Genomic DNA, 27,907 nt, shown 5'->3' with positions numbered 1-27,907 from the left:
CGCAGCCGCCCTCTCCCATCCCCCTGTCAGCACCGCAGGGCAGTTCCCTCTAAGATGCCTGCTCTTGCGAGTGCTGAGTCGCTGAGCAGCTTGCTCTCCATGTGACTTCAGTTTCCGTCCGTTCCTTCCGCAAGTGCTAAAATAATCTGATGCCCCAGGGAGAGGAGGCAGCCCAGCCCCGCGTTCGGCTGCTCTCGAGGAGTCCGAAGCCCCGGGAGAGGATGCGCCCCGCGGAGCCGCCTGGGCCTGCGGGAGCCGTGAGTATTTCCTGCGGGACGGCCCTGCTGGGGTGGGCGAGTTGGCGCGCGGCTGGGTGGTAGGAGGTCAGCGTCCGTGGCTCGCAGCTCGGGACTGACGGGGAAGTTGTGGCTTGCTGCATCCAAACGCCACCGCTTTTGTGCTCGGTTTGGGGGCCACAGCTCCGGGTAGGTGGAGAAACCTCCCTCAGGGAGCACTTACAGCCCAAAAAGGTGGTGTGGTGCAGTGAAAGCAATGAAGGCTTCGGATTCCTCCTTTGGGGGTTTGAGTCCTGGCTCTCTGGGGAGAACACTTGAGCCTCAGTTTCTTCATCTGTGAAATGGGAACACTAATGCTCCCTTCCTGGGCTGAGTGACTGGAGGAGGTGATAAGACTCTACTGTGAACACTCAGCATGCTGAGTGCTTGGACCGATCTCCTTTCCTGTCCCACGACGTGGATTGAGAATCACCATTTCATAGATGAAGGCACTGAGACTCATTTACAGCAACACATATTTATGGATGTCTTACATGTGTCGGTGCCTTCAAGGTATTGGGGATAGAACTTGAATAAGACAGGCAAAGCCCATTCCCCAGAGTTTTTGCCCTTGGGAAATTCTATAGGGTGTTGTTACTCGGACCCACAGCCAGTAAGTATCAGAGGGAACCTAGACCCCAGGCTTTTCTGGCCCCTTGTCCAGTGCTCTTCTGTAGTAGCCCTGGTGGCCTATCCATGTGGGCCAGATTATAGAGGTTCAGCTTGTATCCCTGTGCACTTAGGAGCTGTCATAAGTAAGGAGCCACTGACCAGGCTTCACCCCAGAGAGAAGGTGGCCACGTGCCCAGCTATGGCTGGAACTATAGGAGGCTGAGCAGGATCTTAAGAATGGAGCCCCTGGAGAGGGCTGGTCCTGAGTGGTGCACTTCCAGGGGACCCCACTGGAGGTTTCTTCCCTGATGGGTGCAGCCTATTGGAGTCTGATGGGAGAAACATTCGGTACATAGAGCCAGCCCTGCGAGCCCCCATGTTGTGCCCCCTTCACCTACTGGCTGTGCTGCAGTAGACGCTGATGGTTTGCTGGGTTTTATAGCCCTGAGACTTATTTATTTTTCTTACACACCCCATAGGTTTGTACATGTATGTCTGAGAGTTCCTAGGGGTGATTAGAAAATCGTGGGCCAAGAAAAAAAAAATAGAACAAAACAAAACCTTGGTTATTGCCTTTAGGTTAAAAGAAAACAAAACAAAAGTCTGTTTCACAAAGAAGGTGCTTCATCTAGTGGGGCTTCATCTAGTTCTATAGGAACTTCATGAAAACCCATATAAACCTGATCCCACATAGTGCTTAAACCATTCATTCAAGAGCAGGGACTTCCCAAACAGAAGGCAGGGCCTGGGGTCTTTGGCCTGAGGCCTTTTTAGGAATGCACTGACCTCTGTCGCTGGCTTTTTTCTTCCTCACAGAAGAGTGATGCCAGTACCCGTTATAATTTTCATTCTGACTGCAGTGTGCATCCACACCACAAAGTGTAAACTAGACTCTTGGATGGACAATTAGATGTACCTCACGCTATCCTCAGACCCACATTATAACCACAGAAGTTAGGGGACAGTGGGCTTTCAACCATGACTGAAAAACCTTATCTTGCTCAGGGCATGCTATATGCTCAGCGATGCTTACTGACATGCCTGGATATTAGTGACGAATCTTTTTTGCCTTTGATAGAACTCCTTTATTATACTCATTTCCCACCCCTCAAACTATTCTTCGCAACATCACTGATAAAATGTCATGTGCTCAATGTGTAGGGGCTTCTGGGCTAGGTGAGGGGATGATCTCTGAAAGCTCGGAGAGGAGAGGAGGGGGAAAAAGGACACTGGCACTTGGATCTTGTCAAGCTTCACAAGCAACTGTAAACCTGAGTTCAGGGGTCTTTTAGTTAGAAATGACAAAAACCTAACTCAGCCTGGCTTCAGGGGAAAAAAAAATATTGTTTCAAATAACCAAAAAGCCTGTGTGAAATAGCTTCAGGCATGGGTGGGTCCAGGTGCTCAAACACTGCCAGCTTTGCCTATTCCTGTTATTAGGCAGGTCCTAAAGTTGGTGGCAAAGATGATCCCATTCCTCCATGAATTCAAAGAACTGCAGCTCCAAGCTTAGTTCCCACAAGTTTGGCATCTGAAGGCAGGAACAGAAAGCCTCTTTCCCAATAGTTCTAACAACAGTCCTTCTCTTGATTGTCATGGGCTTGTCATCTGTGATGTACCCAATGTAAACCCATCACTGTGGTTAGGGAAATAGGGGGCTCCGATGGGCCTGGCCTGAGGCCTCGTGCATAGGCCCCTCCTTGGAGCCAGGGATTGAGGTCAAACCCAAACAAATGTGGGCTTCTTAAGAAAGGAAGGGGGTTTGTTGCATGACAATGGAAATGTACTTAACACTATTGAGTTTTACGTTTAAAAATGGTTAATGGGGCGCCTGGGTGGCTCAGTCAGTTGAGCGTCCAACTTCAGCTCCGGTCATAATCTCCCAGTTCATGGGTTTGAGCCCCGCATTGGGCTCTGTGCTGATAGCTCAAAGCCTGGAGCCTGCTTCAGAGTCTGTGCCTCCCTCTCTCTGTCCCTCCCCACCCGATGAATAAGCATTAAAAAAAATAATAAATAAAAATAAAAATGGTTAAGATGGTAAATTTTAGGCTATGAGTATTTTACAATTAAAAAGCAACAAAATAAAAAAGGAAGAAAAAGAAAGAGGTGGTTTCCTCAAAGGGGAATTGAGGAGATGTTACCAGAAGGAGAAATGAGTGTGGGTAGGAAAAACCAACTGATTTCCAGAGCAAATGGAGTCAGGTGCTGACACCAAAGCGCATGTATCTTCTTGCTCTAATGCATGAGTGATTTCAGACCAACAAAGGGAATAAAGGAGGAAGTAGAACCCTGTCGTGTTCTCACCAGCGAGGTAGGCATAAGGAGCAGAGCTAGTGCCTATGATGGGCTGAATGTGGCCACAAAGCCCTGTGAGGACACAGGGATGCCCCACATCCAGCCCCAACCCAGAAGGTCGCTGTAGTCAGGTGCTAGCTGTGTGCCCCAAGAAACTTTCTGCTGCCACCTCCAAGAAAAAAAAAGAATCAGGAGGGGATTTCTCCACAGAAGATAGCACTTGGGGCTCTGTCTTTTTACCTTGACTCTGTCCTTTTACCTTTTTACCTTGGGGCTCTGTCTTCTCAAGCAGGACCTAAATGTCTGAGGCAGCCCAGCACCCACAGTGCCGGCAGGGGCTCATCTTGATGTGCACATCATGTTTTCCAGTAACTTCATGTCACTCCTTTCTAGACGTCAGGCTGGACACTGGTTCCTTCTGGTCCTTCCTGTTGTTACTCCTTGTCTAGACCAGCTATGGTCCCTTGGGTCTCTCCTGCCTTTCCAATGTCTCCTTGGGGGTCCTACCAGATGCCAAGGCTGAGCTCTCTCCCTCAGGTCTTTCCTGGGTTGGCCCTGGGTCACCTCCTTCAGCTTTCAGACACGCTAATGGTCTCCTTATCACTGTCTAGGCTGACAGCTGTAGACCTCCTCATGGGACTCTCCTGATGGCCTTTCTCTAGTTCTAGTTTCTCCAGACTTTCCCCAATCCCTGAACTGAAGCTTCCATTATATTTAGTAATACTGGCTTCTTGTTTCCTTCTAAATTCCCAGGTTTTTCCCAGGCTTTGTAGCTCCTTTTGCAAACCTGTAAAGGCCTTCACCTTTGTCATAGTTATACTTCATGGCATTGACAGGTTACCCACAGAAGACCATGGCCCCATGAACACTCAGGGGTACTTACTATTCAGAATATCAAACACTGCATGGCAGAGGCACTGACCAATCGGAATGGACATTGTTATTAGAAGCAGAATCCTGGGGCCCATGTTGGGTCAGGTGTTAACCTCCCTGGCTGCTCGATCATGGTGGGGCCTGGCAGTTCCAAGAGAGGGGCCAGGCTCATGGGATACCTATTTGCCAACAAATACAAACCTGTGCAACCCAGCTGAACGTTCACTCAACATATATTCGTCCCAGGCAGGTGCACATCCAGCACCTCCTACCTGGGCCAGAACTTGGGTTTTGGCTTGTTGAACAATTGATTTGGGTCTTTCTGAGCCTTGGACTTCTTATCTATAAAATGGAGATAATAAGCAGGGACTTGAACATAGATTTTCATTCCAGTATTCATAGAAGTCTTATTCACAGTGGCCAAAAGGTGGAAATAACCCAAATGTCCGTTGATGGGTGAATGGATAAACAAAATGTGATCTATACATACAATGGAATATTATTCAGCTATAAAAAAGAATGACATTCTCATACATGCTATGACATGGAGGGACTAGAAACCTGATGCTAAATGAAATAAGCCAGGCACAAAAGGGCAGATGTTACATGATTCCACTTACACAAGGTACCTAGGATAGGCAAATGTATAGATAAAGAAAGGACTGTGGGAGTACCTGGGTGGCTCAGTCGGTTAAGCACCTGACTTTGGCTCAGGTCATGATCTCACAGTTTGTGAGTTCAAGCCCCGTGTCTGGTTCTGTGTTGACAGCTCAGAGCCTAGAGCCTCCTTCAGGTTCTGTATCTCCCTCTCTCTCTGCCCCTCCTCCACTCATGCTGTCTCTGTCTCTCATAAATAAATACACTTTAAAAAATTTTAAAAAAAGGAAAAGAAAAAAGAAAGAACTGTGGTTACCGGGAACTGAGGGGAGGGGGAATAGAGAGTTCCTGTTAAGTGGGTACCGAGTTTCCATTTGGGATGCTGGATAGGTCTGGAGAAGGATTATGGTGAGATCGCATGGCAAAGTGAATGTATTTAATGCTACTGAATTGTACGCTCAAAAAGGTTTCAAATGGTAGCTTATATGGGTATTTTACCACAGTGAAAATGGAGACAGCAACGCCTATTTTATAGAACTGTTGTGAAGTACTAAACGAGATCCAAGGTCGGTAAGAAGACTTTGCAACTTCATGCTGTTATTGCTATTATTATTCAATAGTGTTAAGTTATAATCCAATTGTTTTGGCTTTATCCAAGAATCCCCTAAGAATCATTGGTATTGGGCACCTGGGTTGTTTATTCGGTGAAGCGTCCGGTTCTTGGTTTCGGCTCAGGTCATGATCTCAGGGTCCGTGAGTTTGAGCCCTGCATGGGGCTCCACACTGACATTATGGAGCCTGCTTGGGATTCCCTCTCCCTCTCTTTTTGCTCCTCCCCCACTTGCGGATGCGCTCTTTCTCTCTCAAAATAGATAAACTTGAGAAGAGTATTATTTTAAAAATCATTGTTATTTTTGGAGGAGGGGATTTCTTCTCTTAAAATCACATTACTCCCATTCCTCTGTGAATTCAAATAAGTTGTAGTGAAAAAAAAATCAGCCTTAGAACAGGCAGCCACCTTGTCAGTGCAATTTGAGGGATTTTTGAGAAAGACAAAATCATCTCCCCTACCGTCCTGAACCTACACCATGAAAACTTTATTATATTTCATCATTACCGATATAAAAGAGCCTTGTATTAAAGAGCATATCCGTGTAAAGAGCTGTGAAGTGTAAGATATCCATTAAAGAGCAGTGTATTAAAGGGATATCAGTCATTTACACTGCAGTGTAGACAGCTTTCCTCCTAATTCTGAGGACTCTAAAGCAGTGATTGTCAAATCTTTTTTTTTTTAACACGACAAACTTTTCTCCAAATAGCTGATTTTGCAATCTTGATTAAATTAATTAGATTGATCTAGAAGGTTGAACAAGTAGTAGCTTCATTTTTTGTTAAATCACTTGATATGCATTCTAAAGTTTTTAGGGGGAAGTATACTGATGACTGCAATCTATATCTTTTTTAAAGGTTTGTTTATTTATTTATTTATTTACTTATTTATTTACTTATTGAGAGAGCACAGGGGAGGGACAGAGAGAGGAAGAGAGAGGATCCCAAGCAGGCTCTGCACTGTCAGCACAGAGCCCAATGCGGGGCTCGAACTCACAAACCATGACATCATGACCTGAGCCGCAATCAAGAGTCGGACGCTTAACCCACTGAGCCACCTAGGCGCCCTGACTGCAGTCCATTTATAAATGCATCAAAAAATGAGACGACTTGAGCTCCTAGGTGGCTCAGTCAGTTAAGCATATGATTCTTGGTTTCAGCTCGGGTCATGATCTCACAACTCGTGAGTGCCAGGGCCATGTCGGGTTCTGTGCTGGCAGTGGGGAGCCTGTCTGGGATTCTCTGTCTCCCTTTCTCTTTGCCTCTCTCTCGCTTGTGCTCTCTCTGTCTCTCTCTCTCTCTGTCTCTCTCTCTCTCAAAAGTAAAAAAAAACAAAAGATCTTAAAAAAATAAGATGGATTGAAGGCTGGATAGAAGGATAGGTAGATCAATAGCTATGTGATAAAAACAAATATAGTAAAATGTTAATAGCACAATCTGTGTGATGAGTATACCAGCAATCACTGTCAAATTCTTTCAACTTTGCTGTGTGTTAAAAATTTTCATAATAAAATATTGGGGAAATGTCAAATTACTCACAATACCTGGTAACTGCTCATTTTGCTTTTAATAAACATAAAAATCAAATAACGAAAATATCAAAAAACTTCAATAAGAGCTGTAACTCTATGATATATTATTATGTTATATGGATCATTGGATCATTGCTCAACTGAACTATTAGAATGAGATGAGGAGGTGACATATGCACTGGGCCTTGAAGGATGAATAGGAGTTTGGCAGCTGGAGAAGACCAGAAAAAGGACCTTTCCCACAAAGGAAACAGTGTGTGAAAATATACAATTTAGTCATGGATAGCAAGTATCCCAGGTGGCTGGGGCTTGTGGCATTGGGTTGAATTTTGCTGGATTGACAGACTAGGTTTGAATCACAGCTCTGACATTCTCTAACTATATGGCCTGAACCTTTGTGAGCCTCAGTTTACCATGTGTAAAATGAAGATGATAGCATTTATCTGCTAGGATTTTGTGAGGATTATTATATGTAAAGCCCTGGCATAGCACTTATCCCAAGGTGAACCCTCAATAAACATTAGCTATCGCAATTGAGAGCCTGGGAAGCAATTTGACAGCTTGAATACCACCCCATTGAGCTGGTCAGTTGTCTGGAATCTACATCATTTCTTTCCTCAGTTGGGCTCTTTTTCAAGGGAACCAAGGTTGGAGGGGCGGAGGCAATATAGTTCCACCCTGGGCCATAAGCCTTGGTTCTCACCTATAACCCCTTCCCTGCCTATAGTCTCCCACAGACTTTGGGTGGTCTCTCCTCTTCGGACATCTCCAGATCCACACTCCACAGCTCAGACGGATGGGAGAAGGTACTGCCACTCTTCTGTTTTATTTATATCAGTATGAGCTCCCTGTTTGCACAGAAGAATTCTGCGTTTAATTCTGACATGACCTTGTCTTACTAATGAAGTCTGCAACATTTCCTTATATTGACAAAGTTCTTCACACACATTCTCTCATTCGGTCCTGAAACAATCCTGTGAGGTCAGCAAGGCAGGTATTATTGTCACCTATGACCACATTGGAGTGTGAGAGAGAAACCTGCGATATTGAAAGGAAATGACAAGTTTGAAACTAATGCATTGTTGGTAGGGTTCCTGTCCACAGAGATTACGTGGGTCTCTCCTAAACGAAGGTGACAACACATGCCCACTACCACTAGCCATGTAAGAGCAAGGTGTTATGGCCCCAGTGGGAGCATATTTGCATTTTTTAAAACCTGTGGTCATGGAACAGGACAGAGCGAACTGACCTCCATTGGTTCTAAAGGGCTGACCCTGACCACATAGGGAAGCCGGCTGACTCATTTGTAGCCCTGAGGCCACAAAGTCGGGCAGGATAGTGTTTAAGCAGCATTCCCTCCACACCGGCTGCCAGGAATTGGTTATAGGTAGAGCCCAAGAGAAGAAAAGCTGCTGTGGCCTCCAGCCTCCCTCCAGGCAGAGACAGAACCTAAGCCATTCCCAGATGAAGACCCTTCCCCCAAGAGTGGGTAAAGCTTGGCTGATCACGTGTGCTAGGCTGTGGTGCAAACAAGAGATCTATCTGTATTTTAAACCAGTGCTTGGAAACCACTGCACGGTGTTCCCTGTGGCACCTTGTCCATATCATCCCATCTCTCTGGCCTGAGTGTTCTCATCTCTAAAATACTGGAGGGTAGTTCCTTCAGAAATGCTACAATTCTCCTGAAGAAAAAAAAAAGTCAGTTACTAGATTTGAACGAACATGCACGTGGCAGAAGAGTCATGTGCAACAGAACTGTCCTTTCTCACATAAATTCTTGGGGCCACACATCCAAGGAGCATTCTAACAAATTCAAATGATACTCCTCGCTTATTTGTGCAGGGGATCACGAGTTCTAGAAGTGGGATCCGAGTTCTGGAAGCAAATGCAAGCGGTATTTGCACGACCAGCTGCTTACAAAGCAATGGGCTCCCACCTTGGGTGTGTTTAATGCCACAGGCAGGTTGATTACCTGCCAAGGATGACACATTAAAGATGACAAAGACTATTTTTGAACCTTCTTTTAAAACTTACCTTAATATAGTAGCAACCCTACCACACAGGCATTATGATTCCCATTTTACTGGGGAGGAAATCGAGGCCAAGAAATTGAGTGATGTACTGAAGGCCAGGCTTTGAACCTGTTCCATTTGTCCCCTTAGCCTGGACTTTGAACAGAGCCAGGCTTTGAACCTGTTCCATTTGTCCCCTTAGCCTGGACTCTTTCTTCACCCTTACAGTCACCTTTCTAGAAGCTGGACTAAGAACACGCAGCCCAAAATCTAAATCCCTGAGGCCCTAAAAAAGAAAAAGAATTTCTATAAAACAACTTAGTTATTTTAATTATTAGTCAATGATATTTTTCCTCCATTAACTCCAAATATCCCTTTAAGCACACTTACAATAATTTCAATTTTAAGCACCTATAAGAAATTCTCTATTTTTGTGATATTTGTTAGGCTCTGATTATAACATATATTTTAATTTCAATTAATAGTATATCGATTCTATTCTTTTAAAACTTGTCTTGGGGCACCTGGGTGGCTCAGTTGGTTAAGTGTCCGACTTTGGCTTACGTCATGATCTTGTGGCTTGTGAGTTCGAGCCCTGCTTTGGGCTCCACGCTGCTTGGGGATTCTCTCTCTCTGCCCCTCCCTGCTGTCTCTCTCTCTCTCAAAATAAATAAATAAACTTAAAAAAAACTTGTCTGGATATAGTAATTGAAGTTCATTGTTGGAAAATTATAAAACACTAAGAAACAAAAATACAGATGTGGAAAAAGTAAATATTAGGTGCAGTTCTCTCCACTGTTGAGATTCAGCTGTGTACCCTTTCAAGTATTTTCCATGCACATGCACATGAGTGCAGATTCCTTTAGCACACTTGGGATTATACCATACATTCTGTTTTGCATCTTCCTTTTTTTCTTAATATTTTATTATGACCATCTTTCCATGTCGCTAAATATATTGCCACTGAAACATTTTTAATTGTAGCACATTATTCCTATCATATAGTTGTATCATAATGTATTTAGCCAATCCTTTCATTGTTGGACTTATAGATGGTTTCCGCTTTTTAAAATATTATCACTAATATCTCACTGAATATCTCAGTAAAAATATCTTTGCGTACATTATAATTCCTTAGGATAAACCCCCAAGAGGGGAATGATTGAATCAAAAATAATCTACGTTTCAACATCTTTGATAAATTTTGTAAAATTGTCCTTCAGAAAAAGTGTGCCAATTTTCCCTCCCACCTTCAGGGTCTAAGACGATGCTGGGGGTGATGGGGACTCAAAAGCTATTGTGTTGCCTATGTTTTAACAAGTTCATTACTAAGAGAGAAAGCCAGAGAAGCAAATTGTGAGGTCTGAATTCACACATCACAGTTCTAAATGCCATGTTGCCCCAATCCTCAGTATGCAAGTTCTTTTTTAGATGTGTTCACCATCTGAACATTGATTCTATGCAAAATATAGGAATGTACTAATTCAACCAAAGATTACAGCTGGTTCTTCACTTTTATGACTCTTCTTTATTTTCTTTCACATATAATACCAAAACCAAATTCTAAAAAATCTTTGGATTTAAAAGTCCACTGTTTGGACATTTATCCAAAGATATAGAAATAAGTCAATAAAGGCATGTGACTGTTCAACATCATTAGCCATTGGGGAAATGCAAGTCAAAATCACAAAGAGGCCACCTCACACCTACTAGGATGGCTGGAATACAAACGACAGAAAATAACCAGTGTTGATGAGCACGAGAAGGAAATGGAACACTCCTGCCCTGCTGGTGGGAATATAAAGTGTGCAGAAACTGGAAAACATTCTGGCAGTTCTTCAGCGTCAAACAGAATTACAGTCTGACCCAGCAATTTCATTCCCAGTATGTATAGGCAAGAGAATTGAAAACATGGCCACACAAAGACTTGTACATGAATGTTCACAGATGCATTATTCATAATAGCCAAACGGTGGTAACAATTCAAATGTTCACCAGCTAATGAATTCATAAACGAATGTGGCAAGTTTGTCCGGACAATGAATATTGTTCAGCCATAAAAAGGAAGGAAATACCGATTAATATGTGCTGCAACATGGATGAACTTCGAAAGCATTATTATAAGTGAGAGAAGACAGACACACATTGTACGATTCAATATACATCAAACATCCAGAATGTACAAATGCACAGAAATGGAAAGTAGACTAGTGTTTGCCAAGGGAGGGGGGAAGTGACTGCTAATGAGTACAGGGTCTCATTTTGGGGTGTTGAAAATGTTCTGGAATTAGACAATGGTGATGGTTGCACAACGCTGTGAATACACTAAAAACCATTGGTGAATTACATAGTATGTGAATTATATCTCAATTTTTAAAGTATATCTGTGGCTTATTTGCAGGAAAAGAGAGCACAGAGTATCTTTAAACCTTTTTTAGACATGTTTAGTTTGATACCTAGTTATCAAAGTAATCCAAACTATTCAAAAGTTGAATAGTTTTTATCTTGAATTTATGTGTTTGTTTGCTTATTTATTGATTTATTTATTCATTAACTTACTTATTGCCTCAATCAGAAGGACTCCCCGCCCCCCCCCCCCCGCCTTCTCATCTTGAATTTGAAGTTTGAATCAATGGGGCACCTGGCTGGCTTAGTCAGTTAGAGCATGCGACTCTTAATCTTGAGGTTGTGAGTTTGAGCCCCACATTGGATGTAGAGATTACTTGAAAATAAAATCTCAAACAAATCAAAACAACAACAACAAAAAACCAACATAAATTTTGAGCCAAAATGTCATTCTTGCTTTTCTTTCTTTTTTCCTTCCTTCCTTCCCTTTCTTCTTTCCTTTTCCAGACTACATTTTAAGCAATAAATATATCTTGCTAAACCATTTGCTTAGTGCCAGTACAATTTATCCAAGCAAAAGTCTTGCAAATCAAGTTAGTTTTATGTGCAGATTCTTATAAAGAAGAAATAATGTCTACAGTCATCTAACATGATGATTTTTCAGTACTCAAAATAAGTCAGTTTTCCTGTAACAAGAATCTAATTAGTTTTGGAGTGCACTTTTTAAAAAATTTATTTTGAAAGAGAGTGGGGGAGGGACAGAGAGAGAGAGAGAGAGAGAGAGAATCCCAAGTCAACACCATGCTGTCAGTGCAGAACCCAACTGGAGGCTGGATCCCATTAACTGTGAGATCATGACCTGAGCAGAAATCAAGAGTTGGTCACTCAACTGACTGAGCCACCCAGGTGTCCCTAGAGTGCACTTTTAAAAACGATTTGTGTTTTTATGTGTTAATTTTTCATAACTTTTAGCTTTAAGTTTATTTATTTATTTTGAGAGAGACAAAGAGAGCACACGTGCATGCAGGAGCATGCAAGTGGGGGAGGGGCAGAGAGAGACTCCCAAGCAGGCTCCACACTGTCAGCCGAAATCAGTAGTCAGACGCTTAACCGACCAAGCCACCCAGGTGCCCCCATAACTTTTATCTTTGAAACCGTTTCTAACTTACAGAAAAATTGCAACACAACTAAAAGAATGCCCATAAATTCTTCACCTCTGTTTGCCAATTGTTAAACATTTTGTCATATTTGTTTTCTTTCCCTTTCTCTATTTATTAAAATATATATATATATATATATTTCTGAATGATATGAGAATAATGTTGCAGACATTATGCCCCTTTACTTCTAAATAATATAGTGTTTTTTTTTCTAAGTATAAGGATAGTCTCTTACATAAATGTAATCAAAATCCACACATTTAACTGGATGCCCCTTTACTTCTAAATAATATAGTGTATATTTTCTAAGTATAAGGATAGCCTCTTACATAAATGTAATCAAAATCCACACATTTAACTGGATCTCCACCATAAAACTGTTATTTTCACCTTTGCAAAATTAGTAAGGAATCTGTAGAGAGATAGTTTAAGACTACTGTCTTGTTTCCCAACAAATTTTTGCTCTTCAGTTTTCCTTTTCCTTGATAAGTCTTGCCTATAGATTGCCCTTGGAAAAATACATTGCTAGCTTTCAGATTTCAGCCACTGTCTCTAATTTTCAGGTAGCATCATGAACCTTGCATGCATCTATTATCCAGTTTTGTCCTTTGGGTTTAAAACTTATTAAAGAGCAAGTCCTATTTTAGTTGGCTCCTTTTTGTTGGCAAGATGCAACAGTAGGGCCAGCGTTTGAGGGGTGTTGCGGGGTACTATCATGAGAAAACATGGAGGTTGGAAATGGATCTGACCCTGCAGAGAACCATCAGGAACCCTAGAGGCAGCCTCAGAGCCCATTCTCACCACCCAGCCTGGAGGGCCCATCCTCCTGTCATTCTTCCTATCCTCCCTTCTCTGATCTCTGTTGAGATGAATGTTGACTGTTTTCATTCTTTTCTGTTCACACACCTTGTCATCTGACTCATAGCTTCTGCTTCCTCACAGCAAGATCCCTCAAAAATTCAATTCTACCTTCTCTCTGTGGCTTTTAGTTCCAATTTCCACTGCCAATGACCTAATTGTCTCCCTTGTCTCTGCGTTGGGATCACTCATAGCGTGCTGGCTGCATGTAAGGATTGACCTCCTCTGGTCAGATGCTTCCCCAAGATTCTATTAGCTTGTTGGAGGTGGAGGTGGAGGGATAGGTAGAGATGGTGGTGAGGTCATGTGTCTCCCTTGAGGGCTGCCTCGCCAGAGGGACTGTAGGTGTGGTGGACAGAGCTATCGACCTGGACAGTGGAAGTTATATTAGTACTTCAGGTCAGAACACGTGATCTACCACTCTAGGGCTCTTTTCAGATAAGAGAGAAGCAGCCTGGAAGCTCTCATTTGAATGTCAAATGTTCCAATTTTCAGGATATCTTTAAGGTTGATGTGTATGTGCATTTTTAACTTAACAAATGTTTACTGAACACCTTTCTGAGAAGAATATTTGAAAAATATATGTTCCAGAAAACGCTGGGACAGAAAATTACCATAATTCCCCCTCTCCCTTTAGAAACCCCAACATTTATTTCATTTTCCCTATTAATTTTTATTTTGAAAAATTTCAAACTCACTGGAAGGTTAAAAGAAAGTATCATGCTAAATTTATCAGTTGGTAATATTTTCTTTAATTTTCTTCCTTCCTCTCTCCCTCCCTTTCTCTCTCAGGCCATTTGAAAGTAGGTTATATAAGTTGTAGACATCATGAAACTTCACCCCTAAATACTTCAGCGTGCATTTCCCAAGAATAAGAGCACTTTCCTACATAACCAAAAAATCATCACCGCACCTAAGAAAATCAGCAATAATTCAATAGTATCATTTGTACATAATACCATCTGAAAGCACATTATTCAGTACCTCAGTTGTCTCAAATTTTTCTTTTAGAGATTTTTAAAAATCCAAAATCCACTCAAAGTACATGCATTACACTTGGTTATTATGCTTCTTTTTTTTTATGTTTATTTATTTATTTTGAGACACTGAGAGAGCGTGAGAGGGGGAAGGCAGAGAGAGAGGGAAAGAGAATCCCAAGCAGGTTCCACACTGCCAGCGCAGACCCTGACGTGGGGCTCAGCCTCACGAACTGCAAGATCACGACCTGAGCTGAAATCACGAATGGATGCTTAACCGACTGAGCCACCCAGAAGCCCATTAAGCTTCTTACTCACTTGTAATCAAACCTCCCCCTTTTCTCCTCCACTGCCTTTTTTTTAATTAAAAGAGTTTTTTTAATGTTTATTTATTTTTGAGAGAGAGAGACAGACAGACAGACAGATCACAAGCAGGGGGAGGGGTAGAGAGAGACAGAGACACAGAATCTGAAGCAGGCTCCAGGCTCTGAGCTGTCAGCACAGAGCCCAGTGCAGGGCTTGAACTCACCCCCTGTGAGATCATGATCTGAGCTGAAGTCGGATGCCACCCAGGCGCCACACCTCCACTGCCTTTCTTTCTGTTTCAAGACTTTGACTTCTTCGAAGGGCCCAAGCCAGTTGTCTTATAGGATGATGTATAGCCTGGATCTGTCTGATTGTCCCCTCATGACTGGGTCCAGGGCAAACGTTTTTGGCAAGCGTACTGCCAAGATGGGGCTCTGTGTTTCCCAGGGTGCCACATCTGGAGGCTCAGAGTGTCAGGTATTCTCACTACGGGAGATGCTAAGTTGAACATTTGGTGAGGGCTCAAGTCACTTCAATTTTTTGCTACGATCAAAGAGACCAAAGCTGTTTGCCTGGGGCTTTCAAATACTTCTTGGTAGTAGGAATGATTTGAAGTGTTCACAGACTGGTGTTTCTGTTTTTTATTATCCATTCTCTGTGGTGTGTGACCAGCTGCCCTTCCCTCTCTCCCAGGATCCCAGGTGGGATTTGCTCTTTTCTTTTTAAACAAAGGCAGACTCCCTTCCTGTGGAACCCTCTAGCTAGCAACTGTACCTTTCTTCAAGGGTGTCAACGTCACACATTCACACCCCACGCTCTGCCTCTAGAGATTTCCTCCCCTCAGGCCAGTCTATAAATATTTGTTTCTGAGACCGGTACCTCTGAGAGTTACCATCTTTCTCCGAAGTCCTCTTTCTTTAAAGCATTTTCAGCTATTTGATTACTTTGAGGAGGAAATTCTGAATGACATGCTAATGTATGTATCACATTCTTAACACTGACTGATCGGGCCTTTAGCAAAGAGCGCGTGCAGTGTGCAGTCGCAGCTCTGGGGGCAGCGGCTAGAGTAGCAGCGGTGACGGGAGGTGGGGAGGTGAGAGTGTGGGAGTGAGGTGATATTCGGGGTGCCCCTGAATGTTAGAAATCCAGCATCCTTGCCTGAAAATGAAGCGGAGCTCTCCCACATTCATGTCAGGGTTACTCCTTAGCATTCCCAAACTTTTCGTATGAGGAGATCTTTTTATGGACAAAAATACCTGTAGATTAGCCTTTACTTGTGGTTGTGTTTCACTCCCAGCTGGTTAAGACGTTACATCATGACAGAAAGCTACTTGAAATTAATAACACTTAAAAAAACAAAAGTTTTATTTATTTATTTATTTTTTGATTAATACAGGAAAATCGACATGCATTTGGAAAACAAGCAGTGTACATATATGTTTAAGTGTCAGGGGGGTCTAATAATACTAAGTGTGCTGCTGCACCCCTGGATGATTTTGATTTTTGTGAGGACAGGGACATGGAAGTTTCAGGACTTGCAGAAGCAGAGACCAGTCAAAAGATTTCACTCACCCTCTCCTTCTGTCCTTCCTAAAAGCAAGCAATCTCCCACACGTCCCCTTGCTGAAGCCATTCGTTGGCCTGCATGCCGCCACCTTCTTCCACTAAAGCCGTCCTGAGCCCAGAACTGATGTGGTCACGGGGATGGATATGGAAAGCGCTCACCCAGCATACAGTCAAGCTGCTGCTAGCAGGATCGGGACACCCTGTCCAAAAGGAGTAAATGTTCCCACCCCTTTCAGCCCACAGGGCCACCTACTCAGTCTTCTTTGACCTTACTTGGCTCAGTGAAGCAGGACCTTTTCCCTCCTACCTTGTGGAAATAGAAAAAGCAAACAAGCACACTTTCTAAAACAAGGAGGAACTTTTACAGCTGATGTGCATTCTTCTTCCTCACTGTTCGTGTTCTCTTGCTGTAGAATACAGTCTCGATTCATGTTGTTTTTGTGAAGTGGATCGGTTTTCACCACTTATTTATGTTCATACTAGGTACGAACAGAGAAAAAATAGACAAAAAGCCATATTGTATTTCTGCCTGAAAAGGAACACTGTGTAGGGTAGCCTGGCTGGCTCAGTCAGAAGAGCACGAGACTCTTGATCTCAGGGTCGTAAGTTTGAGCCCCACATTTGGCACAGAGATTACTTAAAATAAATAAATAATTTTTTTTTTTTTTTTAAAAAGGAACACTGTATGCACATGGGATTGATGTGGGTTGAGTCACAGTTTTCCATGATAACCAATTAGAATGCATAGTCTCAAGACCATTGGTTGCATAGGGGATGCCGTTAAGCATCGGAGGTCCTGATATTTCAAGGACTTCTAAGAGAAGTTTGTGATGACTGGACACAAACAGAATAGTTAGAAGATAAAGAAGAAATGTAAATTCAATACTACGAGGACTTCACTCTAACAGAAGGGTAGGATTTATAATCTCAATATCTCCAACTCAAATGTGTTACAGACACAGTACAGTACTTACGTCCTGCTAGCACCTGAGTCAATAGTGCCTTGTCTTTGAAAGCTTTTCACTGATTAGAAGCTGACAACCTCTGGCATTAGCCATGATCAGGGAAACCGTGACTGGATAAGACATAGAGAGACCTTATAGAAATTATTAACTGAATAAAAGAATGTAGGATTGTAGATTCTATATAGAAGAGAACAGGACTTACCATTTTTGGTCTCTACACTGAGAAGGAACTCTTCAATTTTGTTACCTGGCTTAAGAAGATACGAGCTGAGTCTGTTAATGCCATCTGCCTCTCATGTCAGGATCTCAGCTTTCATATAGGGGAGTTTCCCAGTGGTCACCCAGACCAGGAGACGTCATACTTATTCAGACCCTACTTAGGGAATGATTTGCAGTTTCTTATGGCTCCAGTTCCTCTGTGGCTCCTCAGTGGTCATAGTCCATGAAATGGAAACCATGAATCCAGGACCTTTTAATTATAGTGAGGGGAGGTTCCAGGTTACCTCATTTAAATTATTAATTTCAAACGGCGCCTGGGTAGCTCAGTTGGTTAAGCTTCTGACTTTGGCTCAGGTTATCATCTCACAGTTTGAGAGTTGGAGCCCCGTGTCGGCCTCTATGCTGACAGCTCAGAGTCTGGAGCCTACTTCGGATTCTGTGTCTCCCTCTCTCTCTGCCCTCCCTCACTAGCGCTCTGTCTCTCTCTCTCTCTCAAAAATAAACATTAAAAAATTTTTTAAAGTATTAATGCCACACTCGTGTGTCCTCCATTATAATTATTTTCCTTTCACTTCCCTTTCTCTACCCAAAGTGTAGTTGAGGTGATTTGGCTTAAAAAATGGATGTATTTTCTAGAAGATGCCAGAAAGATTGGAGTGAAGTGGGACAGTTACTTATTTGCCACAAGCTTAGATGCTCTCTTATAGCTCACCCAGCTAAGGTTAATTGTGAGGAGGGGAAGCAGTCCTGTGCACACAGCAGAGGCTTCATATGATTTCCAGTGAGATTTGCCATCCAAACTCATCTTGTACTCTTTGCAGCTCCATGGCTCTGAGGAATCCTTCTGCATACTCTTGGAATAGTGTTTCTCAACCTGACTGGTTTAGAGAGAATAAAAAGCATTTTATTCTTTTCAGGGTCACTATATACCTTTTTTGTTTAGGACTGATCCAAAGCCATTCTCACTAACATCATTGTATCTGCCAGGGTCCAACCAGGAAACAGAAACACCCAGATTATTTGTTAAAGAGAAAATTTAGTGCAGGAAATTGGCTACACATGAAGAGGCTAAGAAGCTAACCAGCAAATAGACAATCAGCCCAGAGGTTAGCAATTTCAGGAAGCTATGATCTTCCCTAGTAGGGGAAGGATAAAGTAGGGAAAGGATGGTGTTACTAGAGTCTAGGAGTCACCAATAGAAGCTCAAGGACTTCTCAGTCCAAGGCAGGGAGAGATGGAAAGATTCAGTCCTTCTTCTGCTGTCTAACTTCCCATAGTTCCTCCCATTGACCAAACCAGCTGGAGGCCAGCTGACACCCAGAGCTTGGGAAATAGGCTTCAGAAGTCAGTTCCCTATGATACAGAGCAGGGTAAGGCATCTATCTGAGGACAAACAGCTCTCAACCAGCATAGTCTTCTGTTACAGGAATTAACCTTGTTCTGGAATTTATTAACATAGAATTTTTAATGCAATCTTCCTGCATACCTTTCACACACCAGTTGGTATAATGATATATTCATTCTTACATCCAGATTTTTCATTCTTTTCCCTTCTTTGTGTAACTTGAATTACCTTGGAGATGACACGTAACAGCCACTCAACCAGCTCAATGGTGCTTGAAACTCATAAATAATAATTATGTCATTAACTACTTTCACAGTTAATGAAGCACTTTCACATATACTGGTTGATCTCATAAAAACTCTGAATAGTTATTATTATCCCCATTTTATGGATATCGGAGTCTTGGAGACTTTATATGAATTGCTTGGAGGCTTTATATGAAGTCTGCTTGGAGACTTTATATGAATTGAAAAACAAATCCTGGAGCCAGAATTCAAACCCTGGTCTGTCTGGCTCTAAATCTGATAATTTTTCCATGCTGCCTCATGAAAGAAGGAGTTGCCCAGAGGGAACAACAGTAGTTTTTCTGGGCTGGTTGGCTGATTTTAGGAGGAAGGAGAAAATATATTTTAAATTTGCAAAAGTTTTCTCATTGACCCAGAAATTAAAATTATGCTCAGGGCATGACTTCGGGCCTAACATTCCAGTCTAAAGAATTATATTCTCCCTGAAGAAATCACAATCTTTCCCTGTACATATCTAGATTTGGCATTTCAGTATAAATTGAAATGGCTGTTCTAGAAGGGTCATTGTCACAGCAGCATGTACCATCCCAAGCCTGACAGAGGGGGTGAGGGAGGAAGGCAGTGGGGAAAGTCCTTGGTTTCCATTTCCCTGTCTGTTTTCAATAAAATATAGGACACCCAGTGAAATTTGAATGTCAGGTAAACAATGAATTTCTTTAGTGTAAGTATGTGCCAAATATTGCATGGGACATATTTGCACTAAAAAGTTATTTATTGTTTATCTTACATTCAAATGGCATCTCGTAATTTGCTAAGTCTGGCAGCCTTATTTCCAGTTGGGCAGTGATCCCAAGGTTGTTGTGTGTGTGTGTGTGTGTCCTGTGCAGATCCTAAGGACAAAGCCCATATGGCTCTGCTTCTGCCATCTGTGCCCTGTACATGCCATGAGGTAGTACTTCCTGCACAGGTGCAGAAATGGAAGGAGGGCCGGGAAGGGGATTCCCAGTGTCCAGCAAATACTGATGAATTCTCAATTGGAGGTTCCCTTTGTGGTAAGGAGCGCTGACCTGACCTGAAGTGAAGGTTAAAGTTGATTTACCTGGTTTCGCTTTGCTTTTCTGTTAGTCTGTTTTCACTGGTGAGTATTAAAATCTGACCATGAAGTTAAAGTTAGCCTCAGAGATGTGTAAACTTATTCAAAGAAAGAGGAAGAGGAAGGGGCCCAAGATGGCCTGGGTGTGTGAGGCAGAAAGGTCTGTGGGTCCCATGGAATGGGTGAGGAGGTTCATTTCAGTGCTGGTGCTGCTGGCCTAGGAGAAGCCTAGGGAGCAGGCCCTGTGGTCCCTTCTGGGGAGATGTCAAGGAGAGGATGGAGCAGAAGAAATGCTGGGGCCAGGCACTTGCATCTGTTTGTGAGGAAGCAGAGCTGAGAAAGGAATGTCACTGGGCTATAAGCCCTCCCAATAGGAGGGCAGTCAGTTCAACAGCACCCTCGGGGAGAGAAATTATGCTGGTTACTCATCCTGGAGCTCAGGGAAGGGGACCTCGGTGGGGGCTGCTCTCAGCCCTGCTACTAAGTTGATCTGGAACCTTAAATAAGCCCTTAGTGTCTCTGGGCCTTTGAATGTTCTCCTGTAAAAATGCAATGGCAGAGAATATAATATATTTCCATTATGGTTTTGCTTAGTTCTAAAATTATATTGGTATATGTATAATTTTAAGCCTTCTCATGGTTCCTGTTCTGTGTTCACTGGCCAGGTAAGAGGGCTGGCAACCACACCTCATCAATAATCCTTATTATACCTGAAGATTACTTTTCATTTGCCCCTTAGTATTTTCTCTTATTCAGGCCAACTATCAAAGTCCTTTTTTGCAAAAGGTTGTATTCAAATGAGTCAAAACCAATGAGACCTACCCTCCTAAAAGCCTCATGTCAACACAGCAATTAGTAACTCTACAGGACCAGAAGCTACAATTAGTATTTCAGTCCTGGTTCACCATTCTTTTGTTCATTCATTCATTCATTCATGCAGCAAATATTTACTGAGTTCAGGCAATGCATCAAGCAGATTTGAGTTTTGGGAGGAAAACTTCAACAGAACTACAAAATGTGGCAAACTCTGGGTGACCTGAGATCCGGTTCCTCAAGTCCTTTGCCTCTGTCTTCTGTTGGTGGGCTCTTAGAAGTTTCAGTATTCAGCCACCTGTCCATCAAGTGGTAGAGGCAAAACAAAAATAAGTTCTTGTCAACAGTTGTAGTGAAAGGTTGAAAGTGTTGGCTAACTTGAGGTATTTGAATGATCTGTGGGTTTCCACCTCCTGATAGCTGTGGGCCTCTAAGACCAGACATAGCTGGGAACTGGCTCCTTCTACCAAGAGTGCAAAGCAGCCCTCTGGGATGTCCTTCTCTTACTCACTTCTTCCTTGCCCTCTGTCCACAGTGCTGCACTTGAGATGGAGTTACTGCCCCTCTGGCTGTGCCTGGGTTTTCACTTCTTGACAGTGGAATGGAGGAATCAAAGTGGAATGGCCACGGCAGCTTCCCAAGGGGGCTGCGAGTTGGTGAGTTTTCCAGGAAACTCTGTCTGTTGGTTTTGTCCTGACAAGGTCTGGTCTATTGGAAGACTGATGTATTGTCAGTCAAAGAGGGCAGGGAATGAAAGAGTCTGAATCACTCTGTAGCTGCCTAGCATGAGGCCATGTGCAAGCTGCTCCTTAACCAAAGGTTCAGATGACACCTGAGAAAGACCAGGCAGTCCCTGCCCATCTTCCTCATACCTGCTGAAGCCAGGAGGCCCCAGAGACAGGCACAGGTTAGTCACCTGAAACAAGAGCACCCTGTTAAAAATCTGGATGATTGAGCTCTACTAATGGTATCAGAATCCCTGAGTAGGGCTTAGTAAAATTGGATAAGCCCTGACTCAGAGCTTGTATATGAGCCAATAGCAAATGCTCAAACAGCTGTACTGCAGAGCAACATTCTTGATCACATTCAGGCTGAAGACGATCAAGGGAGTGGATATCTGAGCTTTTACGGTTTACCCTCTCCAGGGCTTTCAGCCTCTATCTGGAAACAGACCTGGCTCATAACAACTGGGCACATTTCTGGAAATTTTCCCCCTTGCCTATAAGTCAAAAGTCTGCTTGAGAAACATATATTTCATAAACATTCCTTGAGTCTTATTATATACTAGGTACTAGAAAGATAAATTGGATGTCGGGGTTAATACCTACAATCAGAATTGTATTCTTAAAGCTGATAAATTTTAAAAACCCAGTTGGTCATGGTTCTTAACCACCTTTAGTAACCTCTGACCACTATGCTGTAGTATACTCTAGTACAGAGTGGGGGTTATGAGCCAGACCAGGTTTAAATCCCAGCTTGGGGCACCTGGGTGGCTAAGTCGGTTAAGCGTCTGACTTCAGTTCAGGTGGTGATCTCACAGTTTGTGGGTTCGAGCCCCGCGATGGGCTCTGCGCTAACAGCTCAGAGCCTGGAGCCTGCTTCAGATTCTGTGTCTCCCTCTCTCTCTGCCCCTCCCCTGCTCGTGCTCTGTCTCTCTGTGTCTCTCTCAAAAGTAAATAAACATTAAAAAAAAATTTAAATCCCAGCTTGCTAGCTGGTGACATGGCGGGGGGGGGGGCGCACTCTGTGTCTCAGTTTCCTCATCTGTAAAATATAGAATAGTGGCACCAACCAATAATACCATAACACTGCATTGCTATGATGATTAGATGAGCTAGTGTATATAAAGCACTCAGAACAGGGCCTTGTTTGTACTAAGAGCTATGTGTTTTATCTGTCATTATTGTTGTTAGTCTCTGTTACTACAGACTTCCATTAATTCCTTACAGAGGCTATTAAAAATTAACTTCAGGGCCGCCTGAGTGGCTCAGCTGGTGAAGCATCTAAATCTTGATTTTTGGCTCAGGTCATGATCTCATGGTTCATGGGATTGAGCCCCACATCGGGCTCCGTGCTGACAGCTCTCTCTCTCTCTCAAAATAAATAAATAAATATTTAAAAACAACATTTAAAGGTTAACTTCACAGTAGCTAAATCAAGAGGGAATCAGAAAGTATGAGTTCTTTGATAGCCTTTCAGGGTTCAGGCTAGACTGCCTGTCTGACCCTCTCCAGCCTGGTGGGCAAGAGCAGGGGTCAGCTGCCAGGGGGTTCAAAGAGTGGATCACCCATGGCTCTTGGAAGGCTGAGAGTTTGAGGGTCCAGGTATCTCCGGTGCCCCGCCTTGCCTAAGCCACATGTTATCATAAAGTGGACATGGCGAGATTTTCTTGGGCTCTGACAGCCACGTCGTCCTTTTGCAGCTCTTTGGTGGGGCCACAGGGAATTGCAGAGGTTGACCCCATGCTTACAACAGCTGTGGCGAGACAGGGTCTCGTGGCTTGAGGAAAGCCCCTCACCACAACATTCTCCAGAGAGTCCCTGTCAGGGGGAGACCAACACTTACACAAATAAAGAAATGCACCTTGTTTCTGCATGGAGGGATTCAATTTTGTAAAGATGTCAGTTATCCCCCAATTAACCCATAATTGTAATGTAATCCCTGTCAAAATTCCAAAGACTTTTGAGGGGAGGGGAAGTGTGAAAGGAACTTGGCAAATTCACTCTGACGTTCATCTGGAAATTAAAAACAACTCAAACGTGCAACAACAGAGATTAATTAATCAGATCTTGCTAATCATTATAGCTAACATTTATGAAGCACTTATGTGCTGGGTTGTGTATTAAGTGTTTTACGTAAACAATCACAAGGAAAAAAAAAGGCCCTATGAGAAAATTACAAGTATAATTTCCATGTTACAGGTGGAGTAATGAAGGTCCTGACTAGTCAGGTAACCAGCCCAAAGTCACCCATTTGATAAAAAGCAGAACCAAACTGGACTGACCCTAGAACTCTTGCCTTGGACCACCGTGCTATTCATGCAACAAACTGATATAGAGTTATATAACAGGATGTGATCAAATGTATTTTTATTGCCAAGACGCTATGTCTATACATATTATCAAAGGTGGTAAAAGTAGATCACTGGACAGTTTGCGGAGTATGGGCTCACTAAAAAACTTTTTTTTTCAGGGTGCCTGGGTGGCGCAGTCGGTTAAGCGTCCGACTTCAGCCAGGTCACGATCTCGCGGTCCGTGAGTTCGAGCCCCACGTCAGGCTCTGGGCTGATGGCTCAGAGCCTGGAGCCTGTTTCCGATTCTGTGTCTCCCTCTCTCTCTGCCCCTCCCCTGTTCATGCTCTGTCTCTCTCTGTCCCAAAAATAAATAAACGTTGAAAAAAAATAAAAAAAAAAACCATAACTTTTTTTTCAACAATCATTGACTTTGTCCTACTGACCAATCCTGGGAAAGGAATGTCATTATTCTTCTATCTGATCACTTAAAACTTTTTTCCTGGACACCTAACACCCTGTGACTGATTGTTTTTGTCAGTCTTGTAGAACATTGCGATGCGTTAAAACATCCTAAGGCCTGCGTGACCTCTTCTATGAGAACAGGGTCGTCCCATCCATCCTGCCTCCTTATGTTGCACAGCTGTGGTAGAACACATCCAGGAAGAGCACTGACTTGGGCATTAGAAGTCCTGGGGACAGGGACAGGAAAGTCCTGCAATGCCACTGCAATGCCACTGGCTCTTCGCTTCTCTCCAGACCCCACTTCTCTGTACAATTCAGGGAGATGTTGAGGACTAAAGTCCTTTTAAGCTGTAATATTTATCAACCCAGAATGTAGAGGAGCGTCCCAGGCAAAACTCCTTTGGGTGACATGAAGATGCCACAGCATGTTGGTTGTTTTGTGCTAACCCTGTTGGACACACAGGTGTTAGGGTAATAGCGATAACAATACAATAGCGACCGTTTACATTAATGGTGTTTGCTGTGTGTCAGGCTCTGTGCAGCCTCTCACCTAATCTCACTGCAATCCTCTGGGCTAGCTACTCTCTATCTTCATCTCCGTTTTTTCAGAGGAAATAACAGACTTAGGTTAAGTTACTTGCCCAAGGTCGTGTAGGAAACAAATGGCAGAGGTGGGATTCAAACCCGGATTCAAACCGGCAGACAGCCCTGGTCCTCAGTCCTTCTCACAGTCGAAACCAAACTGCAAGCACAGTTGTCACCACGCAGAACCCACGACACAGGTGCTCAGATTTTCTCTGACGTGAGGTGTGTTTTAAGTGAGGCCTGGAACTCAGCTCCTAGCTGACTGTTTCAATGTGAAGGTAAAGAACAAAGAAAAGTTCCCTTTTGTTCCACATTTTCCTAGCCCTTTTTTTTTTTTTTTAAATTATGATCTCTAGAGTCACTCTCAGAAGCTGCGGTAAACGTCAAGTGGATGAGTCACATTTCTGTACATAAACTTGTCTGCCTCGGAGGCCCTCCTCCCTGCTGACCAGTGTCTGTCTGATCCTAGGTTGATGGAGTAGCCAATTGCCGAGGGCAGAACCTCGCATCAGTGCCCAGCGATCTCCCTCCCTACTCCCAGATGCTCATCCTGGATGCCAACCCGCTTAAGATCCTGTGGAACCGTTCCCTCCAGCACTACCCTTTCTTGGAGAGCCTCAGTCTGCACAGGTGCCACCTGGAGCGCATCGGCCGCCGCGCCTTCCAAGGGCAGGCCCGTCTTCGCAGCCTGGAGCTGCCCGACAACTCCCTCTCAGAGAACTACAAGGAGACAGCGGCTGCCTTCCACCACCTGCAGGCTCTGCAGAGGCTGGACTTGTCAGGGAACTCCCTGACAGAAGACATGGTGGCCCTCATGCTCCAGAACCTCTCTTCGCTGGAGGCTGTGTCCCTGGCGAGGAACACCATCATGAGGCTCGACGACTCTGTCTTTGAGGGCCTGGGGCACCTCAGGGAGCTGGATTTGCAGAGAAACTACATCTTTGAGATTGAGGGTGGCGCTTTCGATGGCTTGACTGAGCTGAGACACCTCAACCTGGCCTATAACAACCTCCCTTGCATAGTGGACTTCAGCCTCACACAGCTACGGTTCCTCAACGTCAGCTACAACGTCCTGGAATGGTTCCTGGCATCAGGGGGAGAGGCTGCCTTTGAGCTGGAGACGCTGGACCTCTCCCACAATCAGCTGCTCTTTTTCCCACTCTTGCCCCAGTGCAGCAAGTTGCACACGCTCCTGCTGCGGGACAACAACATGGGCTTCTACGGGGACCTGTACAACACCTCTTCACCGCGGGAGATGGTGGCCCAGTTCCTCCTTGTGGATGGCAATGTGACCAACATCACCACTGTCAACCTCTGGGAAGAGTTTGCATCCAGTGACCTTGCGGACCTACACTTCCTGGATATGAGCCAAAACCAGTTTCAATACATGCCTGATGGCTTCCTAAAGAAAATGCCTTCCCTCTCCCACCTGAACCTCAACCAGAATTGCCTGATGACACTCCACATCCGAGAGCACGAGCCCCCAGGGGCACTCACTGAGCTGGACCTGAGCCAGAACCAGCTGTCAGAGCTGCACTTGGCCCCGGGGCTCCCCGGCTGCCTGAGGAGCCTCCGGTCATTCAACTTGAGCTCCAATCAGCTCATGGGTATCCCCACTGGCCTTTTTGCTGATGCCAGTAACCTCACTACAATTGACATGAGCCACAATCAGATCTCACTTTGTCCCCAGCCGGCTGGCTTGGACCTCCCGGCCCCCCCAAGCTGTGTGGATTTTAGGAACGTGGCGTCTTTGAGGAGTCTCTCTCTCAAGGGCTGCGGGCTGGGGGCATTACAAGACTGCTCGTTCCAGGGGACTGCCCTCACCCACCTAGACCTGTCTGGCAACTGGGGGGTTCTGAATGGGACTGTCGCCCCTCTCCGGGGTATCGCCCCCACGTTACAGGTCCTGTCTCTGAGGAATGTGGGCCTCAGTTCTAGCTTCAGGGAGTTGGACTTCTCTGGGTTTGGGAATCTGAGAGACTTGGATCTGTCAGGGAATTCTTTGACCAGTTTCCCACGGTTCAGGGGCAGCCTGGCCCTGCAGACCCTGGATCTCCGCCGAAACTCGCTCACAGCCCTTCCCCAGGGGGCCGTGTCTGAGCAGCTCACGAGAAGTCTGCGGACCATCTACCTCAGTCAGAATCCGTATGACTGCTGTGGGGTGGAGGGCTGGGGGTCCCTGCAGCGCCTGCACGCCATTGCCGATTCGGCCATGGTCACTTGCAACCTCTCCTCCAAGGTCATTCGCCTGATTGAGCTGCCCGGAGGCATGCCTCAGGACTGCAAATGGGAGCGGGTGGACATGGGCTTGCTGTACCTCGTGCTCATTCTTCCCAGCTGCCTCACCCTGCTGGTGGCCTGCACCGTCATCTTCCTCACTTTCAAGAAGCCCCTGCTTCAGGTCATCAAGAGCCGCTGCCACTGGTCTTCCATATACTGACCTGGCCACGTGCCAAGGTTAGAAATGGGGTCTGTGCGTGGAAGAACCCTTTCTCTGCCAGATTTCCGGATCTGACGCAGAGAACAAATCCAGTGAATTGAGGTTTAAGTGAAAGTTTAAAATGTTTCTAGCCCTTAGTTGCCCCACGTTCTTCTTCCATCGTTGTGAATCATCCTCATCATCCTGGTAAAATATTTATTAAGTGATGTTCTGTGAAAATAAAACACGTGTCTCATAAATATTTTTTAAATCAAACTCGCCTTGTGTTTTTTCTTTCTTTAATGTTTTTTGGTAGTTTCACTTAGATTACTTTGCAGTGTCCTTCCCTTGGTGACATCCATGGAGCTGGATAGAAAGGGTGCCAGTTCAGGCAAAAACAACCCCAAGAGCATGTCCTGTGGGTGGCGAGAGACAGTGCCCTGGGGGTTCACCAGTTCACCAAGAACAAGAATTTCAGAGCAGAGCTGGGAGTCAGGTGAGAATTCTCACCTCTTGTCTTGCCTTGCATTGTCGCTGCAGCCAGAGCGGTCCTGTCTGAGTGCCCTGGGTTCACACCTGTGGTCTCTGCAGGCAGGCATGACCCTTTCATGGAAAAAAGAAAACAACACCTGGGCCCTGAGTTCATTCGTGTAGTGAACTGAACACCAGGCGCAGCTCTTGTTTGAGGGAAAGTGAAGAGAAATGTAGAAAGGAGCAACTTCTGCTAACT

The 27,907-nt window shown here is 44.3% G+C and overlaps 1 protein-coding gene across 1 annotated transcript; it reads left to right on the top strand.

The window, feature by feature from the left end:
• On the top strand, positions 1–27,453 carry NRROS (negative regulator of reactive oxygen species). Its single transcript, XM_030328865.1, has 3 exons — positions 1–257; positions 21,234–21,354; positions 25,228–27,453. The coding sequence occupies exons 2-3, from the start codon at positions 21,247–21,249 to the stop codon at positions 27,196–27,198; spliced, it is 2,079 nt and encodes a 692-aa protein (XP_030184725.1). The 5' UTR covers positions 1–257; positions 21,234–21,246; the 3' UTR covers positions 27,199–27,453.
• Positions 27,454–27,907: the final 454 nt, after the last annotated feature.

The sequence above is a fragment of the Lynx canadensis genome, chromosome C2 (assembly GCF_007474595.2).
Source record: "Lynx canadensis isolate LIC74 chromosome C2, mLynCan4.pri.v2, whole genome shotgun sequence".
In the NCBI taxonomy this organism is placed as follows: Eukaryota; Metazoa; Chordata; class Mammalia; order Carnivora; family Felidae; genus Lynx; species Lynx canadensis.
The sequence above is the reverse complement of the archived record's forward strand: the minus strand, read 5'-3'. Positions and strand labels throughout refer to the sequence as shown.

Coding starts and splice junctions, on each gene's coding strand:
- NRROS (XM_030328865.1), top strand. CDS start 21,247: ATGGAGTTACTGCCCCTCTGGCTGTGCCTGGGTTTTCACTTCTTGACA. Junction 21,355..25,227: donor CCCAAGGGGGCTGCGAGTTG/GTGAGTTTTCCA, acceptor GTCTGATCCTAG/GTTGATGGAGTAGCCAATTG.